This window comes from Setaria viridis, chromosome 9 (assembly GCF_005286985.2).
Source record: "Setaria viridis chromosome 9, Setaria_viridis_v4.0, whole genome shotgun sequence".
NCBI lineage: Eukaryota > Viridiplantae > Streptophyta > Magnoliopsida > Poales > Poaceae > Setaria > Setaria viridis.
In genome coordinates, this window is record NC_048271.2 from 16961494 (window position 1) to 16985768 (window position 24275).

At 44.3% G+C, this 24275-nt stretch overlaps 4 protein-coding genes across 13 annotated transcripts; 2 read left to right on the forward strand and 2 right to left on the reverse strand.

Moving 5' to 3' along the window:
* The first annotated feature begins 211 nt into the window (after nt 1–211).
* On the forward strand, nt 212–9284 carry LOC117839447 (DExH-box ATP-dependent RNA helicase DExH1). Of its 2 annotated transcripts, none has more exons than XM_034719783.2 (16): nt 212–555; nt 1225–1370; nt 1578–1677; nt 1768–1971; nt 2094–2189; nt 2618–2893; nt 3433–3636; nt 3733–3885; nt 4113–4205; nt 5130–5344; nt 5983–6142; nt 6227–6500; nt 6601–6793; nt 7431–7617; nt 8185–8553; nt 8951–9284. In XM_034719783.2, exons 1-16 carry the CDS (start codon nt 244–246, stop codon nt 9080–9082), a joined length of 3114 nt encoding a protein of 1037 aa, XP_034575674.1. In that variant the 5' UTR covers nt 212–243; the 3' UTR covers nt 9083–9284. The 2 variants fall into 2 exon arrangements, with proteins under 2 accessions (XP_034575674.1, XP_034575675.1); XM_034719784.2 differs by having other exon boundaries at nt 213–555; nt 1574–1677.
* Nucleotides 9285–10203: 919 nt separating this feature from the next.
* On the reverse strand, nt 10204–13784 carry LOC117838122 (uncharacterized). 9 transcript variants are annotated; one of them, XM_034718021.2, is made up of 6 exons: nt 13369–13784; nt 12761–12843; nt 12516–12545; nt 11177–11249; nt 11038–11079; nt 10204–10446 (listed from the first exon to the last, which is right to left on the reverse strand). In XM_034718021.2, the coding sequence occupies exons 1-4, from the start codon at nt 13614–13616 to the stop codon at nt 11179–11181; spliced, it is 432 nt and encodes a 143-aa protein (XP_034573912.1). In that variant the 5' UTR covers nt 13617–13784; the 3' UTR covers nt 10204–10446; nt 11038–11079; nt 11177–11178. The 9 variants fall into 9 exon arrangements, 6 of the variants coding, with proteins under 6 accessions (XP_034573912.1, XP_034573906.1, XP_072147156.1 ...); XM_034718015.2 differs by having other exon boundaries at nt 12516–12582; XM_072291055.1 differs by having other exon boundaries at nt 12745–12843.
* A 123-nt stretch (nt 13785–13907) lies between these two features.
* On the forward strand, nt 13908–14702 carry LOC117838120 (uncharacterized). Its single transcript, XM_034718013.2, has one exon. The coding sequence runs from the start codon at nt 14051–14053 to the stop codon at nt 14546–14548; it is 498 nt and encodes a 165-aa protein (XP_034573904.1). The 5' UTR covers nt 13908–14050; the 3' UTR covers nt 14549–14702.
* Nucleotides 14703–15196: 494 nt separating this feature from the next.
* Nucleotides 15197–17463, reverse strand: LOC117838119 (cyanate hydratase). The gene is made up of 4 exons (XM_034718012.2): nt 17012–17463; nt 16255–16326; nt 15721–15829; nt 15197–15501 (listed from the first exon to the last, which is right to left on the reverse strand). The coding sequence occupies exons 1-4, from the start codon at nt 17284–17286 to the stop codon at nt 15457–15459; spliced, it is 501 nt and encodes a 166-aa protein (XP_034573903.1). The 5' UTR covers nt 17287–17463; the 3' UTR covers nt 15197–15456.
* Between the last annotated feature and the right edge of the window lie 6812 nt (nt 17464–24275).

The window sequence follows — 24275 nt, forward strand, 5'->3', positions numbered from 1 at the left end:
AATGCCCTCACCTGGCGCCATGTAACCTCGCCGTGCCATCATTCGGCCCTAATCTCAACCGTCGGGCCAATGAAACTTGGACCAAAAATTTCCAACCCATCGGCCCACTTAAAATTTCCACCAAAATGTAAAGTTCTAAGCCCATAAGCCCATCCAACGAATCAATTCTCCCTTCTCCCCCAAACGCGTCACGGAGGCACACACCCGGCCGGTTTATTTTCTGCTCCGTTTGCGCGACCCCAGATGCTCCTCCACTCTTCCGCCTGCCGCGGCAGCCACCTCCTCTCCTCCTGTAGCAGCATCAGCGGCCGGTTCCTCCATCTCCCTCTCGTGCCCGCCCCTCTCAAAACCCTAGGCGCGCTCAGGACCCTTGCCGCCATGTCGTACCGCGGCGGGCGCGGGGGCGGCGGTCCCAACTCCCACCGCGGGCGTGGGCGTGGCGGCGGCGGCGGAGGTAGGGGAGGCCGCGGCGGCGGCGGCGGCGGGGGACGCGGGGAGCAGAGGTGGTGGGACCCGCAGTGGCGCGCGGAGCGGCTCCGGCAGATGCATGGGGAGGTGAGGATGCTCGCACCCGCGCCTCGGCGTGGTGATGCGATTGGTTGCTTCGTGCAGATGTTGCCGCGCTGACGCCGCGAATTCATGGATCGTGATGTCGCGATGATTTTGTGCTTTTAAGATACGCTCCGAACTCTGGATTTTGCGTTAGTTTTACCGAGTTCGTAGCACCTGTGATGTGGTATAAGTCTTCCATGTTACTTATAATATATAAGTTTCCTAGATGTTGGTTTGAACCAGAGCTTTACACAAGTTCCGTTTCTCGTTGGTACTGTTTTCTCTTTGAAGCTTTAACGACCAGAGATTAACGTGCATAGTCATGTAGTCTTCCACAGTTTGTAGTAACATTTCCACAGTTCCAAACTCTGCTTACTGGTTGCCTTGCTACACTGGTGGAATGCCAGTTGGATCCATCATAAAACACAGCTTGGTTGCATCTCTTCTGATGTAACCTGTTCAGTCCTAGTTTGTTGTTAGGGACAGCAGTTGAGCAGTTGATACTGCCTTGCTCTCAACCCGCTTGATTTGGTAAACTTAGGCCATTAGGCGTGCAGTTAGACTGAGATGTATGGTTCAACTAAATTTGCTTCACTTGTTGTACACATCACATAAGCTTTTGCTCGTCTTGTAGCAGTTACTTACAAAGTTCTGCATACTCATAATCTTCAGGTGGAAAAGGTTGATGAGAATGAATGGTGGAACAGGATTGGGCAATTAAGAGAAGGGACCCAACAGGAGCTAGTAGTCAAGCGGAATTTTGGACGGGATGGACAGAATATACTTGCAGACATGGCCCAGAGACAAGGGATTTACTTGTATGTATCACATTACTAGTCTGCATTTCACATCTTTACGACCATTCTCAGCTAGCATAAATAGATGCAATTCCTGGCTATGATCTCTGTTCTTAAAGTTTGGTAGTTCTATCTATTTTGTGCACCTTCTGTTTTGCCTATGAATCACACTTTCAAGGCTGACGAATTCTACTTTACCTGGCTTGTGTTTTAACCTGTGGAAGATAGTAATGCGTACAACAAAGGGAAGACACTTGTTTTCAGTAAGGTTCCACTACCTGATTATCGAGCAGATCTTGATGAGAGGCATGGATCAACTCAAAAAGAGGTGCTATGGTGATGTCTCATTGATACTGTATAATAACATGATTATAAGTGTCAGTTTGTTGATTGTTGTTTCTATTTTTAACTGGGGCAGATTAAGATGTCTAATCAGACAGAGAGGCGAGTGGAAGATCTCTTATCCAGGTCAAAGTTGAATACCAGCGATTCTGCAAGCACTTCTAATGTATCAATAAGGCAATCTTTGCCTAGCACATCCTCATCAGTTGTTGAACGAGCAACAGATGTTGATAAAGAAAAACTCAGTTCTCAGCTTAGGGATTTGCAGAATTCAAGGAAGGTACTGTCAATGACTGCGACTCCCTCCCCTCCCCCCCCCCCCCCCCCCCCCCCCCCCCCTCCCCTCCTTAAACAATTTAAGAGCATTCCTTCAGGGATCCTATCATCTATGTTTTCTTTCAGATGGCGGCAAGTGCTAGATCAATGCAATCTTTCAGGGAGAAATTACCTGCATTCAACATGAGAGAAGGATTTCTGAAAGCAGTAGCAGCTAATCAGGTAAGCTACTTCCAAAGTTTGTTCTACTTTGTTGTGTATCCACTGAATGTTCTGTCTGGACAGTGCATGCTTTATAGCCTCAGTAGCATGTATCTTCCACTGTACACCCTGCTATTTTCCTTAGTGATTACTTGTTTTCCCTTTATTCAGAAAGTTATCTTGTGAATGGATGGACATAATTAACATGAGTTTTCAAAATTAATTGATGCACAGATCCTGACATGTTCATACTATAAAATGATTACGGGGTTAGTATTATGCTGCTTGTGATTGTCATGTGGGCCAGATGTGAACTTGATCACATGTTCAAGAATGTGTATACTGTAGGGTTCTATAATTGTTCTTTTTTAGATGGAATTGCTCTTATTTTTGTGGCAATTTGGTTTTCTTTTTTTTTTAAAAAAACTTATTGGGTTTTTCTGTATCAGGTTCTGGTCATATCTGGTGAGACAGGTTGTGGTAAAACAACCCAGCTTCCACAGTTCATTCTAGAAGAAGAAATAGATAACCTTTGTGGTGCTGATTGCAGCATAATCTGTACTCAGCCCCGCCGTATATCTGCCATATCAGTAGCAGCAAGAGTAGCTGCTGAAAGAGGTGAAGAGCTTGGTGAGACTGTTGGGTACCAGATTCGCCTAGAATCAAAACGGTCTGCACAAACACGACTGCTGTTCTGCACTACTGGAGTTTTGCTTAGAAGACTGGTATGACTTCATTTACAGAATTGATGTATCATGTCCTAAGATACCCATGCCACTTGATCATTGCTTGTTTTCATTTTTCTGCTTTCTGAATTTAAATTGAAGTGTATTTTTCCTTCATTTATTGGTGATGGCTGCCTTTTGTTGTATATTGGAATTGGTAATTTGGTTCTACATAGCTTACATAGAAGCAGCTGCATAATTGATATTGTAAATTTATTTCAAATCTAAGTTCCTTTAGTGAACATGCCTCTTAACACCGGTGAAAGTATTCTATACTCTCAAGCAATGTCAGACATCTCAATGCATTTATCTGATTTTGTGATTTACACACATGAGCTTTTAGTTATCTGACTTATGGAATCCATACCTATGAATACCATCTCTGAACTGAATGTGTACTGGCATAGTTTTCCTCACTCACTTCCACCTTAAGACTTGCACTGGCAGTTCAATGCACCAGCTAGTTAACATTTTTTTTTGTATGCTGTCATTTTGGTTTCATTAGACTTGATTTAATTGTAAATGATATACTACTGTAGGCTCAAGAGCCAGACTTAGTTGGTGTAAGTCATTTACTAATTGATGAGATTCATGAACGTGGAATGAACGAAGATTTTCTGATCATAATACTGCGTGACCTTCTACCAAGACGTCCAGACCTTCGCCTTGTATTGATGAGTGCAACTATAAATGCAGAACTGTTTTCCAAGTACTTTGGAGATGCTTCAATAATGCACATCCCGGTACTGAAATTTCTTGAACAACATCAATAGAAGACATGATCGATTCAATATTTCTTAATGTTATATTTAAGATGAGGTGTTTTGATTTTTGAACAGGGGTTCACTTTTCCTGTTGCTGAGTTTTTTCTGGAAGATGTCTTAGAAAAGACTCGTTACAAGATCAAGTCCGAACATGATAGTTCTGCAGGTAGTTCGAGAAGAAAGAGGCTTTCGTCAGTTAAGAGTGATCCATTATCTGATCTTTTTGAGGTAATCTTCATTTTTTTCTTGTCACATCAACCCCTTTTTTTCTTAATTTAGTACTGATGTGCATGGATTAGTCCAATTGTGTACTTTCGATATGTGCATTGTGTCATACTGATTTTGCATTTTCTCTCTCTAATCCAGATAAAAAACTGAGAACCAAATCTTTGCAGAAACCAGATGTGCTTGGTTTTCCTTCAACATTATTTTGCTCACTTACTGTGTTTTCCCAGGACATTGACATTGATAAGGAATATGGAAATTACAGCATTACAACGAGGCAGTCCCTTGAAGCTTGGTCTGCTGCTGAACTAGATTTGAGCCTTGTATGTACTTAGTTTTTTGCTCTATAATTTCAAGTGCATACATTTGGTTCAACAGTTACTCCCTCTGTTTGGATTTACCAGGTGCAGATTTTTTGTTTAGCTGTTCAGATATAGAGGTTGCACATTTTTCCCAATGCAGAAATGTACATGAATATTGAATACCCCTAGTTAGGTCCAGCATTTGCGATGGCATTAACTTCTCGCTATTCTTAAGCAGTCACTTCTGTAAGCGCATGGGCAGGCATGCAGCTCAAACTAAAGATGCTATTGGTGCCCAGCTATGCATGCGGCTGTATTAACTACCAAAGCAAACCCGGCATCAACAGGCTAGCAGCTCATGCGCAGTTAACACTAAGCAAGGGCAATATTGCCCCATTGAGCAACATCTTCGGTCTTCAAGCCAAAAAAATGGCGTCCTGTCTATCCGAACGGAGGGAGTAGCTTGAAATTTTATGTTTTTGGTATAATTGTGGATGTGAAACTAGTTTCTTGAATATATCACTGTGGTTAACTGGATATATATGCTAGATGTTGTTCAAAAGAACATGGGGCCATCCACCACATAATTGATATAGATTGTACAATCATCAGCTTTTATCAACCTTTTTTCACTTGTGTGTTGTGAGATATTTACAATAAAACCGGAGTAACTAGCGAAAAGAGCTTTCCAAACTCCTGCCATGCTTTTTCCCCCACTTATTTGCTCTGCATATTCATTGGAGAACCATATGTATTCTTTTTCTTCACTCATCATGGAAGACATAATTCTGAGTTTCTATCATCATTTTACACAATCTTGGTCTGATACGACACCTATGGTTTGGCGTTACCATATCCAAGAAGAAACATTCCATGCTAGGAACTTATTTCAGTAACACATTATAACCTATCTGTGCAGCTAATGCCTTCTTGTTGACATTTTAGGTAGAAAGTACAATTGAGTATATTTGTCGCTATGAAGCAGAAGGTGCAATCCTTGTGTTCCTTACTGGCTGGGATGAAATTTCGAAACTTCTTGACAAGATTAAAGGGAATACTTTCCTTGGAAGTTCGAACAGATTCCTTGTTCTTCCTTTGCATGGCTCTATGCCAACTGTCAATCAGCGTGAAATTTTTGACAGACCGCCAGCAAATATGAGGTGAATCACTTAGCTATGTATCGAGAAAATCGAATATTCAGTGTATTAGGTACATGATTGTGATGCATATGTTCCAAACAAGGTTTTTCTTTTAATTGCACAACATCTCCTGGGTATCTTTGACCACCATGCTTTGCTTAGAAAGTCGTAGAAATATGCTGATTTTCTTACCCTTATAGCCTTAATGTTTCTTTGATATCTCTACATCTCTTTGATAGCAAAATTTTATTCTCATACATATGTAGCACATAGTTAAAAATACCGTCAGGTATTGATCTGACGAAGGTACAAAATTACGACAATTTTTTCAGCAAAGCATGAGTATATTAACAATGAAATTTACTTCAGCCATTTCCCTTCCAGTACCCTTTTATGTGGGATATTTCAATTTATTATGTTATTTGGACCACATCTGAGCATAAATGTATTTTTATCATTCTCATTTTTTTCTTGATGCCAACTTACCATTCTGATTGATTTCAATGTTTTTTCTTGATGTAAATTATTTCATGTTGTGCACTCGTGCACGACTCTTTAGTTTAACAATTCATCCTAACTACATCTTGTAATGCCAATAGCATTCTGTTTTAGCTACTTTACACGCCTTACTGTCTTAACGATTATATATGTAATTTCAGAAAAATTGTTCTAGCAACCAATATTGCGGAGAGTAGTATTACAATAGATGATGTTGTCTATGTAATTGATTGTGGTAAGGCCAAGGAAACAAGCTATGATGCCTTGAACAAGCTTGCATGCCTTCTACCATCGTGGATATCAAAAGCTTCTGCTCATCAGGTATGGTGCTGCTGGCAATGTAACTAGGCATTGTGGCAAATTTGAAAAATGATTAACATTACCCATTTTTGTTTTGTTTCACAGAGGCGAGGCCGTGCAGGCCGCGTTCAGCCAGGGTTTTGCTATAGGCTTTATCCAAAAGTCATTCATGATGCAATGCCGCAGTTTCAATTGCCTGAAATTCTTAGGACTCCTTTGCAAGAACTATGCCTTACTATCAAAAGCTTACAGCTTGGAGCTGTATCTTCCTTTTTGGCAAAGTCACTGCAGCCTCCTGATCCGCTTTCTGTCAATAATGCAATTGAGCTTCTTAAAACCATTGGCGCGCTCGATGATATGGAGGAACTCACATCTCTAGGTATGAAGCTTTGCTGCTAACTGGCATATAAGTGTTCTAGCCTATCTGATTTTATTCCAGCTCATGTGCTCTTTGCTGATCCTTGTTTTGTTCTGTGCAGGACGACATCTCTGTACACTTCCACTGGATCCAAACCTTGGAAAAATGCTGCTTATGGGATCCGTATTCCAGTGCCTGGACCCAGTATTAACAATTGCTGCTGCTCTTGCATACCGTAATCCATTTGTGCTCCCAATTGATAGAAAAGAAGAAGCTGATGCTGTTAAAAGATCATTTGCTGGTAACTCCTGCAGGTAATTATTGTAACAGTTTTGTTACTTCGATATTTGTTTAGGATTAAGGAAGCATTTTTGGATACCTGGACTAACAAGATGGTATTTCTACAACCATAGATTATACTCAGTAGAACCATGTCTATGACTTTCGCTAAAAGAAAAGGAAAAAGAAAAGAAACCATGTCTGTGATTGTTTGTCCCGTGCCTATTTGAACTTAGCAAAAAAAAATTTGTAGTACTTGAATGTATGCCGTCTTGTATCACTTCAGTAGTGCAGATATTACTTCACTTGTAGCACCTGTAGGACAGTTGCTTCTTACATGTTGCTAGAGGAAAGTTCGGGTCTGCTTGGTTCTCTTGCTAACCCTTGCCTAGCCTTTCCTAGCAAGGTTAGAGAACAAGCAAGCATGTTTGGTTGCTTTGCTTGGTTTGAATTTGGGCAAGGTGAGCAAAGATTTTCTTGCTTTTGAGAGAGAGCCAAATTGGCTCCCCCCACCTAGCAAGGTTTGCCTTGCCAAGCCTTGCCTGGCAAGGCTAGTGGGCAAGCTTGGGCAAAACAACCAAGCAGACCCATCTGACACAGCTATGACATTCAATGCCAAAAGTTACATGAGGCTTCGCGGGGCTGATAATTTATTGTAACTTCTTTTGCCAGTGATCACATTGCCCTTCTTAAGGCGTTTGTAGCATGGAACGAAGCAAAACGGAGTGGCAGGGAACGTTCTTTCTGTTGGGAAAATTTCCTGTCCCCCATGACCCTGAAGATGATGGATGACATGCGGAATCAATTTTTTGATCTACTATCTGATATTGGGTTTGTTAGCAAGACAAGAGGAGTTAAGGTACTCCATTTCAAAAATGCCCTTTTATGTAATTACATAGTCTTTCATTTCAAAATTCAAACATGTAGTTGATTGATTTGATCTTACTATATAACTACCTTAGACTGTTTTGTTATCCACCTCTGTTTTATTTCAAACATGTAGCGTGCACACTAGTTTCTAGTAGCATATCCATGCCTGTGATGTGACAAGCACTGATTAAAATTTCCCAATAGTTGGCAATCCAGGGCAAGGCGCTGGCTATTTTTAGGGTGTGATGCACATTCAACCCGTTTTGTTTTAGATATCCATTACATTGAACTAGGGACTTTACATTCCTGGAGCTCCCAGTGATGCAGTACTTCCATCCCTCTTTAAATAAAATGATTTATTGAATACACAGCTGCAATAATTTTGCTATCTGTGTTTTGTGGATTATCTTTTACACCTATGTGAACAATACTAAGTTGGTGCCTAATAACCAGACCTGTCAAATATTTGTAGTTTGAATTCTGGGACGCATGATTGCCTACATTTTTTTTTTAAATAGTCCAGTATTGGCTTCTTACTTCCATGTTATGGATTCAGGCATATAACCAGTATGGTAGTGATCTGGAGATGGTTTGTGCTGTATTGTGTGCTGGGCTTTACCCGAATGTTGTACAATGTAAAAGGCGAGGCAAGAGGACAGCCTTCTACACCAAAGATGTGGGAAAAGTGGACATTCATCCTTCATCAGTCAATGCATTTGTGAACCAATTTCCATTGCCTTACTTGGTGTATAGTGAGAAGGTTAAGACGGCTAGCATTTATGTGAGGGACTCAACAAACATATCGGACTATGCCCTTTTACTTTTTGGTGGTTCCCTTAGTCCAAGCAAAACTGGAGAAGGCATTGAGATGCTGGGGGGTTATCTTCATTTCTCGGCCCCAAAGCGTACCATAGAGTTGATTCAGGTATTACCAACTTCAGTATAATAGAAATTGTTTTTGTTACTCTTGCTCAAAAAGAAAAGAAAAGAAAAGAAAGATTTTTGTTACAATATGCTTATGCTTGAAATCTAGAAATGATAAATGTGGAATTTTAGACTCAAGCTTTACAATTCTTGGCCCAGTTTACTGAGCATGTGTTCAAATCCTTTGAACTGAATCCTAAACATTCCAGGAGTTCCTTTCATCCAAATTAATTATTGGTGCTTGCCCATTGTTCTATAGGAACCAAGGAACTGGTTCAGGATAAGATTCATTGAATCTTAAACACCGATTGACAATTGATGGATAAAAAAGCTTTTTCATGATAAGATTATTACCATGTGTTCTTTGTGCTAATTTGGAATTCATTTGCATTTAACAGAGATTAAGAGGTGAATTGGACAAACTCCTCCAGAGGAAGATTGAGGAACCTGGAGTTGACATCTTTTCGGAAGGAATGGGTGTTGTGGCGGCAGCTGTAGAACTGTTACACAGTCAAAATGAGTACCACTAGATGCTACATATACATATTCAAAAGGGCATTTTTTGCACTAGACAGAAGTGATACACATTCTGTAATATTTATGGAAGTTTTATTACTCAGACGTTTGTGGTTTCTTTAGTGTTGGTTCCGTACCTCCGAATTCATGTAGGCCGGAAATTTTGAGCTCTTGTCATTGTCTCACAGAAGATTTATCAATGTGGTAATTCGATCATCAGCCATCTAATGTGTTAGGCAGAAGCGAATCTTGTTATCGTTCATTTCAGATATAAGGGGGCGTTTGGTTCCTTTTGCTTATTTTAAGCAAGTGTCACATCAATATTTAGATACTAATTAGGAGTATTAAACGTAGGCTATTTACAAAACCCATTACATAAGTGGAGGCTAAACAACGAGATGAACCTATTAAGCCTAATTAATCCATCATTAGCAAATGTTTACTGTAGCAACACATTGTCAAATTATGGATTAATTAGGCTTAATAGATTCGTCTCGCCGTTTAACCTCCACTTATGTAATGGATTTTGTAAATAATCTACGTTTAATACTCCTAATTAGTATCTAAACATTCGATGTGACGGGTGCTTAAAAATAAGCAAACCAACCAAACCAGGTCTAAATGTTCCGATGTGCAAATTTGAAGCTGGAGGTGTACAAACTATCGAATATGCAGTTTCAAACTTTTGTATTCTGAGTACATGGTTTTTATTTGTAACTTGAAAGCAACGATGGACAAAGTTTTACTCCCTTTGTTCCAAAATGTTCCAAAATGTAGCAAAATGTAGGTTTTTTGTTTTTTCCAAATAAACAATCTACATTTTAAAATGGAGTAGTGAATATGTTATTTCAAAGTTTAACACGGCTAATTTACGGTTTTAAAACGGAGTAGTAAATATGTTATTTCAAAGTTTCTTTTAAGGACACGGCTAATTTACTACTGATCCTACGGTCGAACCGTTTTTGGATTACAATGATTAGAAAAAGCAAACGGCTTCCCCTTTTTGTCATGAGCCCACGTGACCGTGTCAGAAAAATGAAAACCAGACAGGTTTTGTCTCTCCGACCTCCCAATTTACCTGCTTTCGAGAGGGAGCGCAAATAAATCATACAGCAAGCACACAACACAGAAAAAATTGCCCAGGACCAAAAAATGCACAGTACAAGATCCCAGATCTTATGTGCAAATACAAGAACCTAGTCTGCCAAAATTAAGGTTCATAATAGCCTATTTTACACAAACAAATTTGCCACACCCTCCTGCCCTGAACCAAAAAATACAACATCACGGGCAAAACTGAATGTCATGATTCATGGGATTGCACAGGCATCTCACAGAAGGGTTACTACCTGCGTAACAAATGAGCTTCTTTTATGACCTACAATACAATTGAGGGAAAAAAAAGCACCAAATCAGTTAGGATGTAGCAAATAATAAAAGGACAAACTAAGAAAAAATTAGTTGGATGAGGTGAAGAACTAGCTTGTGTATCCTGATAATCAACAGAGGCACTAAGAAAATAAGGCCAGCAAAAAATTGCCTTTGCAAATTATTGTTTTGCTTGTTTGTAACAAAAAAAATTACCTAACTAATAATATTACTTTGCCTAACTGATAATAGTGATTTGCCTAAGCATACTTTGACTAACTGAGAACAATACTTTCCCTAGCTCACACAAATATCACACTATCAACACCATTATCACATGAACTCCAATTCTGTAAAAAAAAGCAAGTAGTCTACATATCTAACTCAGTACCATAAACCAAATGATAAGTCTAAATACATACGAAACAAGTCGTCACCCCTCATCCTCTAGCACCAAAAAAAGCATGGATTTGCTGCATCATTGGCTTTGTGCGAGACTGATCTAGGGGAATTAAACAAGTGGAGTACATTGTTTTTTTCTTTCATAAACAAGTACATCGCATAAATTGCCTATATCAGACTGGAAAAAGGCGTAACTAACCAATTAAAATGCTTAGAAGTTTATGCCAAACTGCCTACCTCTCTGAAAGAAAAAAAAAACACTCAACTCGAAAACCTTATGAACATGGCAACAAATAGGAAAAAAATAAAAGAACATAGCAAGGAGGTGGGGTCCTTACCCTTAGCTAATGTGAAGTCTTAATACAAGTAGATCCTCTGGATATAGCCACATGATAGTCCTCTGAACAGTAACTGCACACAAACAAATATGAAGCAGGTCAATTTGCCAATCAATTTTCCAGTATGAAAGTGGAAAATTTAAGGCACATATAGAGACAAGGACTTCAAAACTACTAGTATGAAAGTGGCAAGCACATTTATTTGCTTAAATACTAACACTAGCACAGTGCCCAAAAAAGCCATAGAGAAAATTATGCTCAGTACAGTAAAACAAACATCTAGCTCTTGATTCAGATTTATGTAAGAAGACACTAATTTGTGTTCAAAAGCTATTTATTCCAGAACAAGATTTAAGTTAGATTAAGGGAATTGCAACTCTATGATTCAGCAATAGTGTATTTCCCTAAAGATGGAGAAGTTGGTCATAAGTCATAAATTGTACCCCGCTCTGATTTCTTTCTATGAATCAATTTAAACTTCTCAATTTCTCTAATCATAAGCCACCGTAGAACTTCTAGGCGTTCTTTTTCTCTTTTCTTCCTCTTCTCACTTGCTAAATGAGTTGTATGAATCATTGGTAATGATTGTTAACCCAGCATCCATCCTTGCCGCCACAAGCACTACCAGCCAAAAAAATCCCAGAAGTGTGTTGCTGGACAATAAGCACATGCACATGCTTCATTTTACTAAATTAAATAAGTTACATCTAAAAATCATGGACATGTAAGAGGGAGTGCATCTGCTGCAGATGAAACATTTCCATGCATACCCACTACTACTATGTTATTGCCTACCTGTAGTATTGCCTAAGTCAGAGCTATGTTATTGCCCAATAGAAAATGGGGGAAGATATTCATATAGAACTATGTTTGCAGTTTTATTATCGGAAGCAGAAAATTTCTCAGATCATGACCATGCAAATACAGAAAGTGCTAGATTAGAAAACAAAAATGCTAATATATGATGGATAATTTATCTATTGAATTAACATAAGTTGCCTACATATCTGAAAAACAGCTAGTACAGGAAAAATATGATAGATACACCATGTGTAAAGGTAACTATGATAGATACACCATGTGTAAAGGTAACTTTGATGAACAAGCAGGAACATTCACTCTATAAATTCATCTAATATGATGTATCCACACTAGAAATTCATTCATTAAAGAATGTAAAAAGATAGCATCCACGCACTAGCTAGCAATCTTGGGTGAAGCTAAAAAAGTACTAGGCATACAGATGTTGTATACTACCATTGAAAACAATAGAAATTGTCCTTCCCACTCATCCGCTAAGAACTACATACAACCGAACAAAAAAAGAGACACAACTTACCTTCGCCGGTAAAGTTCCAAATGCAATCTCCTGTATGGGAAAACTGTAGGATCAGAAATCACATTACCTACATGCATAAAAAACATAAAAGCACATCTCAGATCCATCAGGTCTCGTGAGTTATTGTCTAACAAAATACAATATTAAAGCCAGGTACACCACATAATCGATAATGTGTGTACACACACAAGAGCTTCTATATCCGCAACTTGGAAACAAAAGTACTAACCTATCAAAAGAATCACCTTTTTCCAGCTGGAGCTTATTTTTGTTCCTTCCCTCAACTTTGGTCCTCTCTTTTCCATGCCACGGTTCAGCAGCACTTTTCCTGCAAAGAAAAGATTGTAAAGTAGAACAGAAAACATAAGTTGATCGTGTAGGAAGAAATAAGTTTGATTTATCCTCTCAAATAATGGATAATTTCATTTGAAGCATGCACTGAAGGACTTTGGTGACAGTAACACAAAATATATTGCTATGTTCAGTAACCTGCGGCTTAAATCACAGAGCAGGTCTGCTCACAATACTTAACTAAGAAGTTAACCATTGAAAGCAGATATCATGGATGGTAATATAGTGAGGAATCAGCTTATATCGTCTTGAAAACACATGCCAGAACATGAAAATTGACAAAAAAAAAATCTCAACCACCGAGAAAATGAAGCTAGATTGTTTATCAGGATTTAGCTGGGGGAAAGCTATATCACACTCGAGTGTTTTGTGGAGTTCTCACACTCGAAATTTTTGGCCAATCGATGAAGGCCACGACACTGCTTCTTCTCCACCTCCGGCAATGGCACCGACGAGCCTTCAGGGTTGGGTTTTGGGATTGGGGATTGGGGGTTGGGGTTACCTGTGCTCTCCGGGCCTAGAAGGAGGCTCGGGGGGCTCGCCGGCCGACGGTGGTGGCGGTCGAGACGGCGGGGAGCGGAGGAGGCGAGGCGCCGCCGGAGCCGGGCGGAGGGGGACCCCCGGTTGGGCAGTGGAGGTGGCGGGGGTGTCGATCTTCAATTGGTTCGCGTCGGCGGCGTTGCGCCGCCGGAGCCGTGCGGGGGGCTGACGGCGGCGGGGGAGCTCGGAAGAACTTGACGAAGAAGCCATGGGGGAGTAGAAACATTGGAGGGGATTAGCTTTGGGCGGTGGTGGAGGGTGGCGGCTCCGGCGGCGAGGGAGCCGCCGGAGCCGGGCAGGAAGGCGGGGGCGGCGGGGGCTACCTTCTTTTAGTTCCAGGTACAAAGTTTTCAGTGTGATTTATGAGCTGGAGTTATTTCAGCTTTATATTCCGGGTGCAAAGTTTTGAACTATTAATGAAATCTAAAATGTTGAGAATTCAAAAACGTTTTGATCTTATTCGGAAAAGGAGCGTCTACACTCATGTTTTTGAGGCTTCCGACTAGGGCCCTACTTCTGACGCTGCTTCTGCGGTTTCTGTCCAGTTCTCCCGTTCAGGGGACGGGACAGGATAAGCCCCAAGCCCCCGTCCACTCAGGCGAACCTCCCGCTCGTCTGCTCCAACCCAGCAAGGCAAGATAACCATGGCGTCTCTTGCCCTCCGCCCCATCATCTCGGCCACTGCCGCTTCGACGGCACTCGCGACCGCTGGCTCCCGCTGCTGCCACGCCACCAGACCCCGCCGGCGCCGCACCATCATCACCTGCAAGGCGGAGCCGAGCGGCGGCAACAGCACCCTCGAGCTGGCCGCGGGGGCCGCCGGGCTGGCGTCGAGCGCGACCGTGGCGTGGTCCCTGTACACGCTCAACACGACGGGCTGCGGCCTGCCCCCGGGCCCCGGCGGCGCCCTCGGCGCGGCGGAGGGGGTCAGCTACCTCGTCGTGGCGGGCCTGGTCGGGTGGTCGGTCACCACCAAGGCGCGCACCGGGTCGGGCCTCCCGGCTGGCCCCTACGGCCTCCTCGGCGCCGCCGAGGGCGTCGCCTACCTCACCGTCGCGGCCATCGCCGTTGTCTTCGGCCTGCAGTTCTTCCAGCAGGGGTCGATCCCCGGTCCGTTGCCGTCGGAGCAGTGCTTTGGCTGACTCTGTAACTGATCTCGTTGCCGGCTGCAGAACTGTGTATGGTTGGGTGTTGCTGAGTCTACCCTGTTAGTACATGTTTAACTACAGTACATATGCGTGTCCGTCAGTGATTGTAGATCTGTAGTGTTTCAATTCGAGCTCTCGTTTTTGTGCACTTCTTCTCTTAGATCCGGAGATAGACTGGAGTTTGGCTAACTCTGTAGCTTAAACTGAGTATCGCGAATGCGATGTTTATCTGCAAGGACAGGAAGCTCGTACATCGATTCTTGGCTCTTGTAGCATGCCAACTGGGAATTGGCCACGTCGAGCGTCGCCCGGCTCGCTCGCCACGCCGCGCCCTCGCTCGCCACGACGCGCTCGCCGCGCACGCGCGCTCCCGCTCTGCTCGCTCATTCTGTTAGCGATAGGACCCCTGTACATCTATAAATGGTTAAACCAGCGTGTTCGGGGCGCTGCTTTGCAGCTGCCTGCTGCTGCTCGGGTGAGAGCAGCGCAGGCGCAGCTGCTGCAGCAGCAGGCAGCGTGCAGCGGCAGGCGTTCGAACACCTACAGCGATCAATACAGTTGCGGTTCATTCTTCTCTCTCGAGTCTCAACTCTCTACACGCAAAACAAACTTTTTTTTATTAAATCCCGGCATCATCAAATGTAGTGCAACAATTATGTGTTTATTCTTTATTGTCGAACCGTAAAGCCAGCAAGGGTGCAACCAGGCTTTTAGCAGTCCATGTGTGCATGAGTTCAGGATCTGTTTACTTTTATTGATCATTCGGACTATTTGGAAAAACAACAAAACAGGCTTGATCGATCCTTGATTCCTTTCCAAACCCACAACATATGAAAAGTGAACAAATTGCTACATAGTAGCTCCATGTAGGTACAGCATCTTTCTCCCCGCCATCAACCATCTTAAGATGTCTTGCGGGCCAGCCTTGACATCATGTGTTCAGATTTCTGCACATGCGAAAGTGCATAAGTTTGTGTGCTTAGATGGCCAAGTCAGATGATATCAACGTATAGTGACCATTCTAATCATACAAAAAGATCTGCCGATCCATTCAAGGATTATATATTTATATCTGATAAAAATTGTAATTGGTGTTGGTAGCAAGCAGATAGGCACCATGAGCTTTCCAGGAACAGAGCAACAGGCAAAAACAGGAAGACACAAACCTGTTCAGTGTGAGGCAGATACTTCCCGTCAAATGTGACCACAACACGATCTTTGCCGTCAGCACCTTGAACCTTGTCAACTGAACAGTAGAAATCTATGGCTGACATGCTGCAATAAGAAGCAATGAAGTTATGAAAATATGTCATTTCACAAAGATAAGATATATAATACAGTTTCAACATTTGATAGATCATTCAATGGAGTTTTATGGGCAGAGGATTCCACCGATATATTTGCTAAATGCACAGATTCAAGTATTTACCAAGGTTTTTGTCAGGCACAGGCACAAATGAAGCTGCACAAGAATTAAAAGTATTCCAAATTCTAACAAATGTCGACACACAAACTCAGAGACATCATACAGACCACAAAGGAAACCTGAAGGTGAAGCCAATGGCAGTGCTTTTGAAGGACTTTGTATCTCTCTTAAGCATAACAAATGGATTTACTAACTAGAATATCACACAATAGTTCATGCCCAATTACCAGGAACAGCAATCTGTGCATAAATGAAGCATAGGTGGATCTCTTACATTCCATCACCAAACTCCTCATTGATGATTTCCTTGATGCTCTCTCCAAAATGCATAACAGCTTCATTCAATCTGTGCGCAATATATAATAACATTGTAAGAACACTATTATAATATCTGGTAAAATACTGATAATTTTTTTGAAAAGTTATATACTGCTAAAATTGACGGAAGAAATAACATGTCATGAACTACGGAAGATCTGGATAAAAGCTACATGGTACAATTTAAGCAAGCTGCTGACAAGAATATTGAAGATCTTTTTATGGAGGCATTGGTCTTGGGACTCGAAGCTATCTAGCTATTATGTGGATGGTGGACTGAAGTCTGTAGACATTCTTGTACACTAATTCTAAGTTTTTAACTTGTATGGAGAACGTTTCAAGCAGACTACTAGTGCAAAAGTTTTAAGCAAAACGCATTTTGGTCAAACATAGCGCCATTTTGCAACTTGCCTTCTGGCCTCTTTCGTGTCTCCAATTCACCACTGTAGCATATCAGACCACACTACCGAATTAACATTCAGTCTTTTGAAATTCCAAAAGTCTGTCTAGGTGGAGAAAAGCTGTACCCAAATCCTTATATTAAGACCAATTTGCTCTCTGGGAGGGTAATTATGTCACTCGGAAAGGTCAATTGACAATTCTACATCTGCGCGTGCACAGGTCCACGGTCAATTGACAATTTGACATGAACAAGTATTACGGAGACAATTAAAAATTAGGCAGAAGAAGAAGGGGATTGGGGCACGGGGCACCTGTAAATGGCGGGTTCGTGGACGATGTCGGGGTGGTAGGACCGGAACGGTGGCTGCATCATGAGGTCGACGAGGTCGTCGGTGAGCGCGGGCAGGGCCGCCCTGAGCTTGGGCGCCGTGTCCGGCTTGAGCTGCGCCTGGCGCCGCAGCAGCTGCGCGACGTAGACGTTGGTGAGCCCCGTCTCGGCCGCCACGTCCGAGAAGCTCTTCCCGGACTCCGCCTTCGCCGCCATCAGGCGCCGCACCACCGCCGCCCTCACGCCGCTCTCCTCCATGCTTCCCCCCGGCCCTTCCGACCCCTCTCCGCACTCGGCTGGCTCTGCGACCCGCCGCGCTGCTCACGAGGTGCTCGAGGAAGTAGGAGTGGCAAGTGGAGGCGAGGCGAGACGAGACGGCACCGGTGGTGATGTGTGCCGCGCGGCGTGTAGTGGCCAGGTGGGTGGCTGTGGTTGGCTGCCGCGCGGCGGGGTGGGTAAGCCGCCGGTTGGAGGAGGAAGGAGCTCGCGAACCGAGACACGGCTCTCTCCGCCTCTGGGGGTCGTCAGTGGGCCGTGGGCTAGCGTCGGGCTGATCCGCTGGCGAAGCCACCCATGAAGGAAAAGGTCCAGGCCCAAAATTTTTGTCGGTTCAGCCCATGAGGGTCCAAGTAAGTTGCTGCAGCGCATCTGCGCATGGGTCGTGTACTGTAACAGACAGGGACGATGGTTAGCCCCATGGCTATTTTTAAGGAGTTTGTAAAGGTAATAAAGTTCTCTCGGATGATTTTGTAGTCTGTTTGTAAAACAATAAAAAAACTACGCAGAAACTTTATTTAACGGACCTGTCGTCTGTTATTACTTAGTAAAATACCATTTGTGCTGAGTCGGAGATTAAGCCCTAAGAAATTTACAGTCTTAATTTTAAAGTCATCGTTACCATCCGTTTCAAATTATAGGTCGTGTTGTATTTTGTAAATTCATAGGTTCCGCTATATACCTAGATACATGTTGTTTAGATATATAGCAAAAGTAATGTATATGTAAAACTAAAAACAATCTATAATTTGAAATAGAGAAATGTAAATTTGAAATAGAGGAAGTACTAGACAAGTATTACCTCATGATTAGCCTGCTTAGCCCATTCCCTTCTACTTAAGTACTAACCACACATTCTACCCACAACGAAGCACGCTGCCGGAGTGATGGGAGGATGGCCCGAAACCGCACGACACCACGGTACCTTTCCACTTGGATTCATGGAGGCTTTCAAGATCGACGGGATCATGCTCCGATTTACGCCCTGCTTTTCAAGGGCAACCGAGACCGACCGCACAGTCCAGGCAAGGCAACCGTTGCTCGGCCGAGAGAACACGCCGTACCCCGAGCTGGCGATCCTTCATTGCAGGCCAATTCTGTCGAAGCAACAACCACGCTCCCGGTCAGCCATGGGTGGCATATTGGCAGATCAAGCGTTGGTCCCTGTGTCCTCTTGCCGTGAATGAAACTGGACTCTCGCATGCAGTTGCACAGATTGAGCCATCTTGGGTTGCCATGTGCGGCTTTATAATTTGTTGGGATTCACGGCCCGTGGTCCAGAAGGTCTTGTTTGCGTCATTTTTAAGCCAAAAGCCAATTTGTTCAGCAAATTTCAAAAGAAACAAAGGAAAAAAAATCCAAACTCATGCCTTTTCAAGTCTACCTTTACGGTAACTCGGCGAACATAACAGAACAGCTTTGCTTTCCATGCGAAGATATTTCGGTGCCGAGCGCTGGCTGATGCGACACTGCGCAGTGCAGGTGGCGCTGCCATGCACGACTCTCTGATTGGAGATAGATGCACACCAACACACGGGATGCGGAAATGTGCGATGCCATCACTCCCCTGAGAATGTGCGATGCCATGACTCCCCTGATCACTCAGCGCTGCAGTTATTGTTTGCCGATCCGATCCGATCAGATAAAACTGACATGAGAGCTCTGCCGATCCACAGAATTATTGTTTGCCTTGCCGACCTCGGCCCGACAGCCCAGGCGACGGCGATTTTACAAGCTTTTGTTTGGCCTCGCGATGGTCGCCAGGATATGCCAATGCCATATGCTTGCACGCCAAACAGCACCAGACCTGTCATTAGAGAGCACCAGGACGTGTCGCTCTCCCCTCTTAACTCCGAAGAAATTCAGAAGCAGTTGTGCTGCTTAGCTTGGAGTACGATTTACCATGCATGTCAGCAAGAGCGCACATGATTCTTTTTGCAAACCGGCTAGGCCAACTAGTTTCTAGAAGTTAAAGCATGTTTTTCTCCTTTGATCGGGGAGGCGAACACCACATGGGATTGCCCTTAATGCGGGCGGTTGGTTGGAAGGGGGACTCTCGCATTCAGCTGAAGAAACGGTTGCTGCAGTCCTCGGATGTACGTTTCCTTTAATTTGTCTGGCGAATTGCAATGCCTGAATGTTTTCCATGCGACGGGGCAGGTTGATGGCCAATCAGCTGCCTCAGGGTTTTAGGCCATACCAGCAGGGTTAAAGGTTTCGTTATAAAATTTTCAAACATTCTCTACTACTGGTGTGGAGTAGGACACGAAGCCTGCCGTGAGTGTAAAATGCAGTTTTGTTCTTTGGATTATGTTTGTAACGCAGGAATTCCACAACAACCACTTTGCAGGGGTCAGTGCAGCCCGTCCAAAAAACTGAAAATAAAATGAAATTAACGTTTGCAGGGATCAGTGCTCATTTCTTTTGGCGCATCATTTTGGGTATGAAAGATTGTGCAATCAGTACAGAGGTAATGCGTACTGATATGATGTTCCTGTTCCGCGGGTCGTCCTCGGCGGGACAGTGAACAGTTCCTCTGACGCGTACGCTCGCTCGTTTTGGCTGACGGCAACTGGTTACAGTGCACGCCGTACTATAGTTAATAAAGGATGCCCTGGCAGTCAGGTCCCGGCTAATGCCCTCTGTCTGACTGTCTTAACCTGTTAACCAAAGTCCCTGTCAGGGAACCACAACCTACGCCATCATAAATAAATGGCATTGATTGAACAATAAGATTGGTGGTTAAAACATACGTTCAATAAAATTGTAAAACAAACCAAAATGTTCTGACGGAAACTCTAGCTCTCCCGGCCATCGACTGCCTGCTGGCAAATCCAGACGGTCTATGCACGCATGGCATGGCAAATGGCAATGGCCATTGCTTGCTTGTGCTCGCAGCAACACACGTAGGAGGGAGTACTCGGTACTCCAGACAGGTCGCTCTCACGGTCAATGAGGCATGGGTTTTGATGAGCCAGCCAAGGCTAGCTTAGCTAGAGGGCCGCCCAATGGAAAACGAAGCTGCTTTCTGATCGATATGATGCAGCAGCGACCAAACGTACACTGTACAGTACTATAGCAGTGACGACGTTACCTCGTACCAGCACCAACCCGACCCGGCTGGTCGATGAGGTAGCTAGCTGCAGCTAGATGCCAGAGGTAGGGCGTGTTTGATCCTCGTGCTAAAGTTTAGATCTTGTCTCATCAAATGTTCGGATTGCTAATTAGAAAAATTAAATATGAGCTAATTATAAAACTAATTGCAGAAGCTCTGGGCTAATTCGCAGATGAATCTATTAAGCTTAATTAATCTATCATTAGCAAATGGTTACAGTAGCACCACATTGTCAAATCATAGACTAATTAGGCTTAATAGATTCGTACCGTGAATTAGCCTCAATCTATGCAATTAATTTTGTAATTAATTTATATTTAATACTCTTAATTAATATCAAATATCCGATGTGACGGAGGCATTAGCCCTAGTATCAAACAGCACCTAGCCTAGCTACCATTGCCGGCGATCTAGGTCTGATGTCACTCGACATGAATGAGATTGCCGGGCCGGGTGCACGGGCGGCTGGACTTGGTGCGCAGTTGGGTGCTCCGATCCGCAGACATGTGTTGCAGCAACGACGACGAGCTGTGTGTTTAATTTAGATATAGATACAGATCAACACGTTCGTCGTGGAATTCATGCGTGTCACCTAGCTCGGCCGCCATGCGTACCAGTGATCAGTGATGCCGTGTCGACCAGCCCGTGTTCCGCCCAATTAATCCGTCTGTATGTGGTGCCAGCGCCGTTGGTACGTACGTACTCTATCTAGTACATTAATTGCCATAACTACCCTACGTATGTGTACGCACAAGGTACACACGACTACTCTCGCCACCAACTTACACGGATTCGGGTCGAGGTACCGCCGTGGGCCCACTGCGGTACCCCACATGTCTCACCTCCCGCGGCAAGTTGCCCTCGCACGCATGCACGCCCACACGAATCCCATCCACAGAGCACAGTACAGTTCAGTGGTCCGGTGGTGCTAGGCTGCTAGTGCAGCCACCTCGTCGGCCGGCCGGCCGGTGGCAGGGCCGCCTCGCCCTGCCGCCGTCAGCTGTAGCCTGTAGCCAGAAATTAACCCGGCTGACCGGCCGGCCGGCCATCTCCCCGAGCCGCGTGCATGCATGCCTCCCGCGTGGCCAGAGGCCAGAGCCGCGGCCGGTGGGCGCTGGTGGTTTCGACGACGAGCGAGCGCGCGCGCATGGGTTTCGCATGGAAATGGAGCAATCTTCCTTCGTGGAACTCGCGCGGGTCTTCTTCTTCTTCCAGCGCGCGGCAAGCAGCTGGGTATCCGTACGTTGCCCGATCGACGTGGACGCGTGAACCGATCGAACCGGGCAAGTGCGTGTTGTACTGCACGCCACGGTCGATCGAGTCGATTCTTTGATTGGACCGGCGGCGCCGTACGTGTGTACAGGGGGCAATTGATTGAGGGCATCAGACGTCTAGCTCGCATCGGTGGTGTACGTCGTAGCCTGAGCGCGACAGGATCGTGCTCCCCTTGCACTCCACCTTTATACTAACCTCGGAAGGAACGGGATAATCGGTTGTTCACCGGAGGCACATTCAAGCTACCGGCACAGCTGGTGCAAAGTATTTTGGAGGAGGCGCTGTTTTGGTCTTACGCAGGCGCTAAGCAGCCCTCCATCATAGGTTGGCCGGCACCAGTGGAAGCTCAACGTCTAACTTGTTAAGGCCACAACCCTTCGGTTGTTTGTTTTCGAAATGTAATATCTAAGAAAACCGAACCGTGTGCGTGTACCCAAGAGACCCGCGTTGTAATTTGAACTATTATCTTCTTTTTAATACAAAGATACGCGGCTCTCCTGCGTATTGTTTAAAAAAAAATCTCGACCCTCAAATGTATCCTCCTCTTCCTGTTGGCCTGCTGATGGGGTGATGGGGTGCCGACTTTGGAATTGAAAGCTTAGATGTAAGTCGATAAAAGTGAACTTTGTTGAATCGGCGTTGAGGAAGGAATAAGTGGCAGCAGCATTCTTGACCTGATTTTGGCCGGCCTCGTCAGGATTTATTATTAGTGTTGATGAGACACGGACTGGAGGTGGATCGGAGGCGGACAGCTGCGTGCCGATCGATGTGGCGGTGATCGGAAGGTCCGTGTGCTCGGTTCTTGGAGGTGTGCTGACGTGGCCATGCCGGGTACACCGAGAAACTGGATGGGTTGTTAGATATTGGATGAAACATTCAGTTCACCTGTTAGCATTTAACCACTACACCATCCATTAGCATGCGGGAACTTTACCACATGCGTTAGTTAAAGTTCTTGATGAGTGGAAGTAAGAGGGGACAACTTGGCTGGGTTGGCCGACCTGATACGGGTTTGGCCGACCTGGGCATTGTGCCCAGGTTTGATCCAGAGTTCGTTCTCCTACTTTTATGCAGATTTTATCAGTTTTTTTTTACCCCTTTTAATTTATTTGGGCTTGAGATGTCTACGGGCCTAGACACCCCCAATATGCATGTGGAATTTGCAAGTAAATAATTATTACACCTCCAACATTAGCCACTTCAATCCCTTCATGATCTTCCTCAAAAGGAAAATCTTGTTAACGTCCCTTGTGGCTAGCTGCTAACAGGTCGTGTCTAGGGGATAGGGTATAGGCGAATCCTGTTACCTAATTCAGAACCGATCAAACTCGAATCCTGGTACTTTGGTGGGAGTTAGAACGACAAAGACATGAGTTAGATGATGGGCAAGCAGAGCAGCCAAGCAACAGAGGAATTAAAATCATGGCGCCACCTATTGAAGGTTTCATACTTGACACATACCTGAAAGCTGTTCAACCAACACCCATCGTAGTTGGAGGCGGCAATGCAAGATGGTAAACCATGCGGTCTGAATCATGCTTGATTTGGTGCCAAATGCCCATCAAGCTAAGAGAACAATCGCTCCAAATGTCCAGAGAGATGGCCAATGCTTTGCGGCGCTTGCCAAATGCCATCAAAGGGAGCACCGATCATTGGTGCCGTGTGGCAAGCCGGCAACAATCTAAGCAGAGAGCAGTGATCGATAGCGATACTGAAAAAACTTGGCGGTGGTATACACGGGCACGACCCATGCAGATGATATGATACATTCGTCGATCAATGATCCCATGTCACCGACTCATTTATGCCCAAAACCTGCCACCTACCTTGTACTGTGATGCATGCGTGGCCGATACTTATTCAACGACGTCAATCAACCAAATATTTTTTTTAAAAAAAAATCCAGAGTTGCATGATAAGAAAGCTAACCGGCTGGCTTGAAAGTTCATTGGGCCTGTACTCTGTACTACCAGTGGCCTGCAGTCTGACCAAGATGGGGTGATCAGGCTCCTTCCTCGCAGAACAGTGAATTCATCACGTTCATCGATCGACAGGCGCAGCGAAGTGGCATGGACTCTATGCTCCCGTGCTGGTACTGGGACTGGGATCGCCAGTCCCATGCACATAGATAAAATCTGCCGTTGCATGTAGATCTGCGTCGCAACTACACGATCTCACTGGAGCTACTTCGGCGACGTCTCTGAATCGCTGCTGCTCCTTTCTGATAGTCAGAGAGGTGAGGTAAGAAAAGAACACCATTTCTTTTTGCGATTAGAGAAGAAATGATTAATCGGGCCAAACTTACAAACATATTACCACTGTCATTTTGCACACATTGCATTATTCGGTGAATAGCAGCAGCAGCCCCGGTTCCACTCCACCCCGAAGCGGTTGCTTGGCTACATGCATTTCGCATGCACACTCTCACTCAAGGCCTATCCTCTCGTATCACCAATCCCAAAGGTCGGTCAAGAACTAATGATGTGCAGTGTGCAAAAAGTCTTTGGCGTCACTGTCTGGTGGGTCCCGAAAGTGTTACACGTAGCACACTCTACTACTCTATTGCCAATTGCCAACCCAA

What these genes read in the sequence shown, in the direction of transcription:
- LOC117838119 (XM_034718012.2), bottom strand. Translation starts at nt 17,286, where the DNA reads ATGGAGGAGAGCGGCGTGAGGGCGGCGGTGGTGCGGCGCCTGATGGCG. An exon ending in CACGAACCCGCCATTTACAG is followed by an intron (nt 16,327 to 17,011) that starts GTGCCCCGTGCC and finishes TATTGCGCACAG; the next exon opens with ATTGAATGAAGCTGTTATGC. An exon ending in GAGGAGTTTGGTGATGGAAT is followed by an intron (nt 15,830 to 16,254) that starts GTAAGAGATCCA and finishes TTCTTATTGCAG; the next exon opens with CATGTCAGCCATAGATTTCT.
- LOC117838122 (XM_034718014.2), bottom strand. Translation starts at nt 13,616, where the DNA reads ATGGCTTCTTCGTCAAGTTCTTCCGAGCTCCCCCGCCGCCGTCAGCCC. An exon ending in TAAGCTCCAGCTGGAAAAAG is followed by an intron (nt 12,583 to 12,760) that starts GTGATTCTTTTG and finishes TTATGCATGTAG; the next exon opens with GTAATGTGATTTCTGATCCT. An exon ending in TTGGAACTTTACCGGCGAAG is followed by an intron (nt 11,250 to 12,515) that starts GTAAGTTGTGTC and finishes GTTTGTGTGCAG; the next exon opens with TTACTGTTCAGAGGACTATC.
- LOC117839447 (XM_034719783.2), top strand. Translation starts at nt 244, where the DNA reads ATGCTCCTCCACTCTTCCGCCTGCCGCGGCAGCCACCTCCTCTCCTCC. An exon ending in CTTCAATAATGCACATCCCG is followed by an intron (nt 3,637 to 3,732) that starts GTACTGAAATTT and finishes ATTTTTGAACAG; the next exon opens with GGGTTCACTTTTCCTGTTGC. An exon ending in GGAGGAACTCACATCTCTAG is followed by an intron (nt 6,501 to 6,600) that starts GTATGAAGCTTT and finishes TGTTCTGTGCAG; the next exon opens with GACGACATCTCTGTACACTT.
- LOC117838120 (XM_034718013.2), top strand. Translation starts at nt 14,051, where the DNA reads ATGGCGTCTCTTGCCCTCCGCCCCATCATCTCGGCCACTGCCGCTTCG.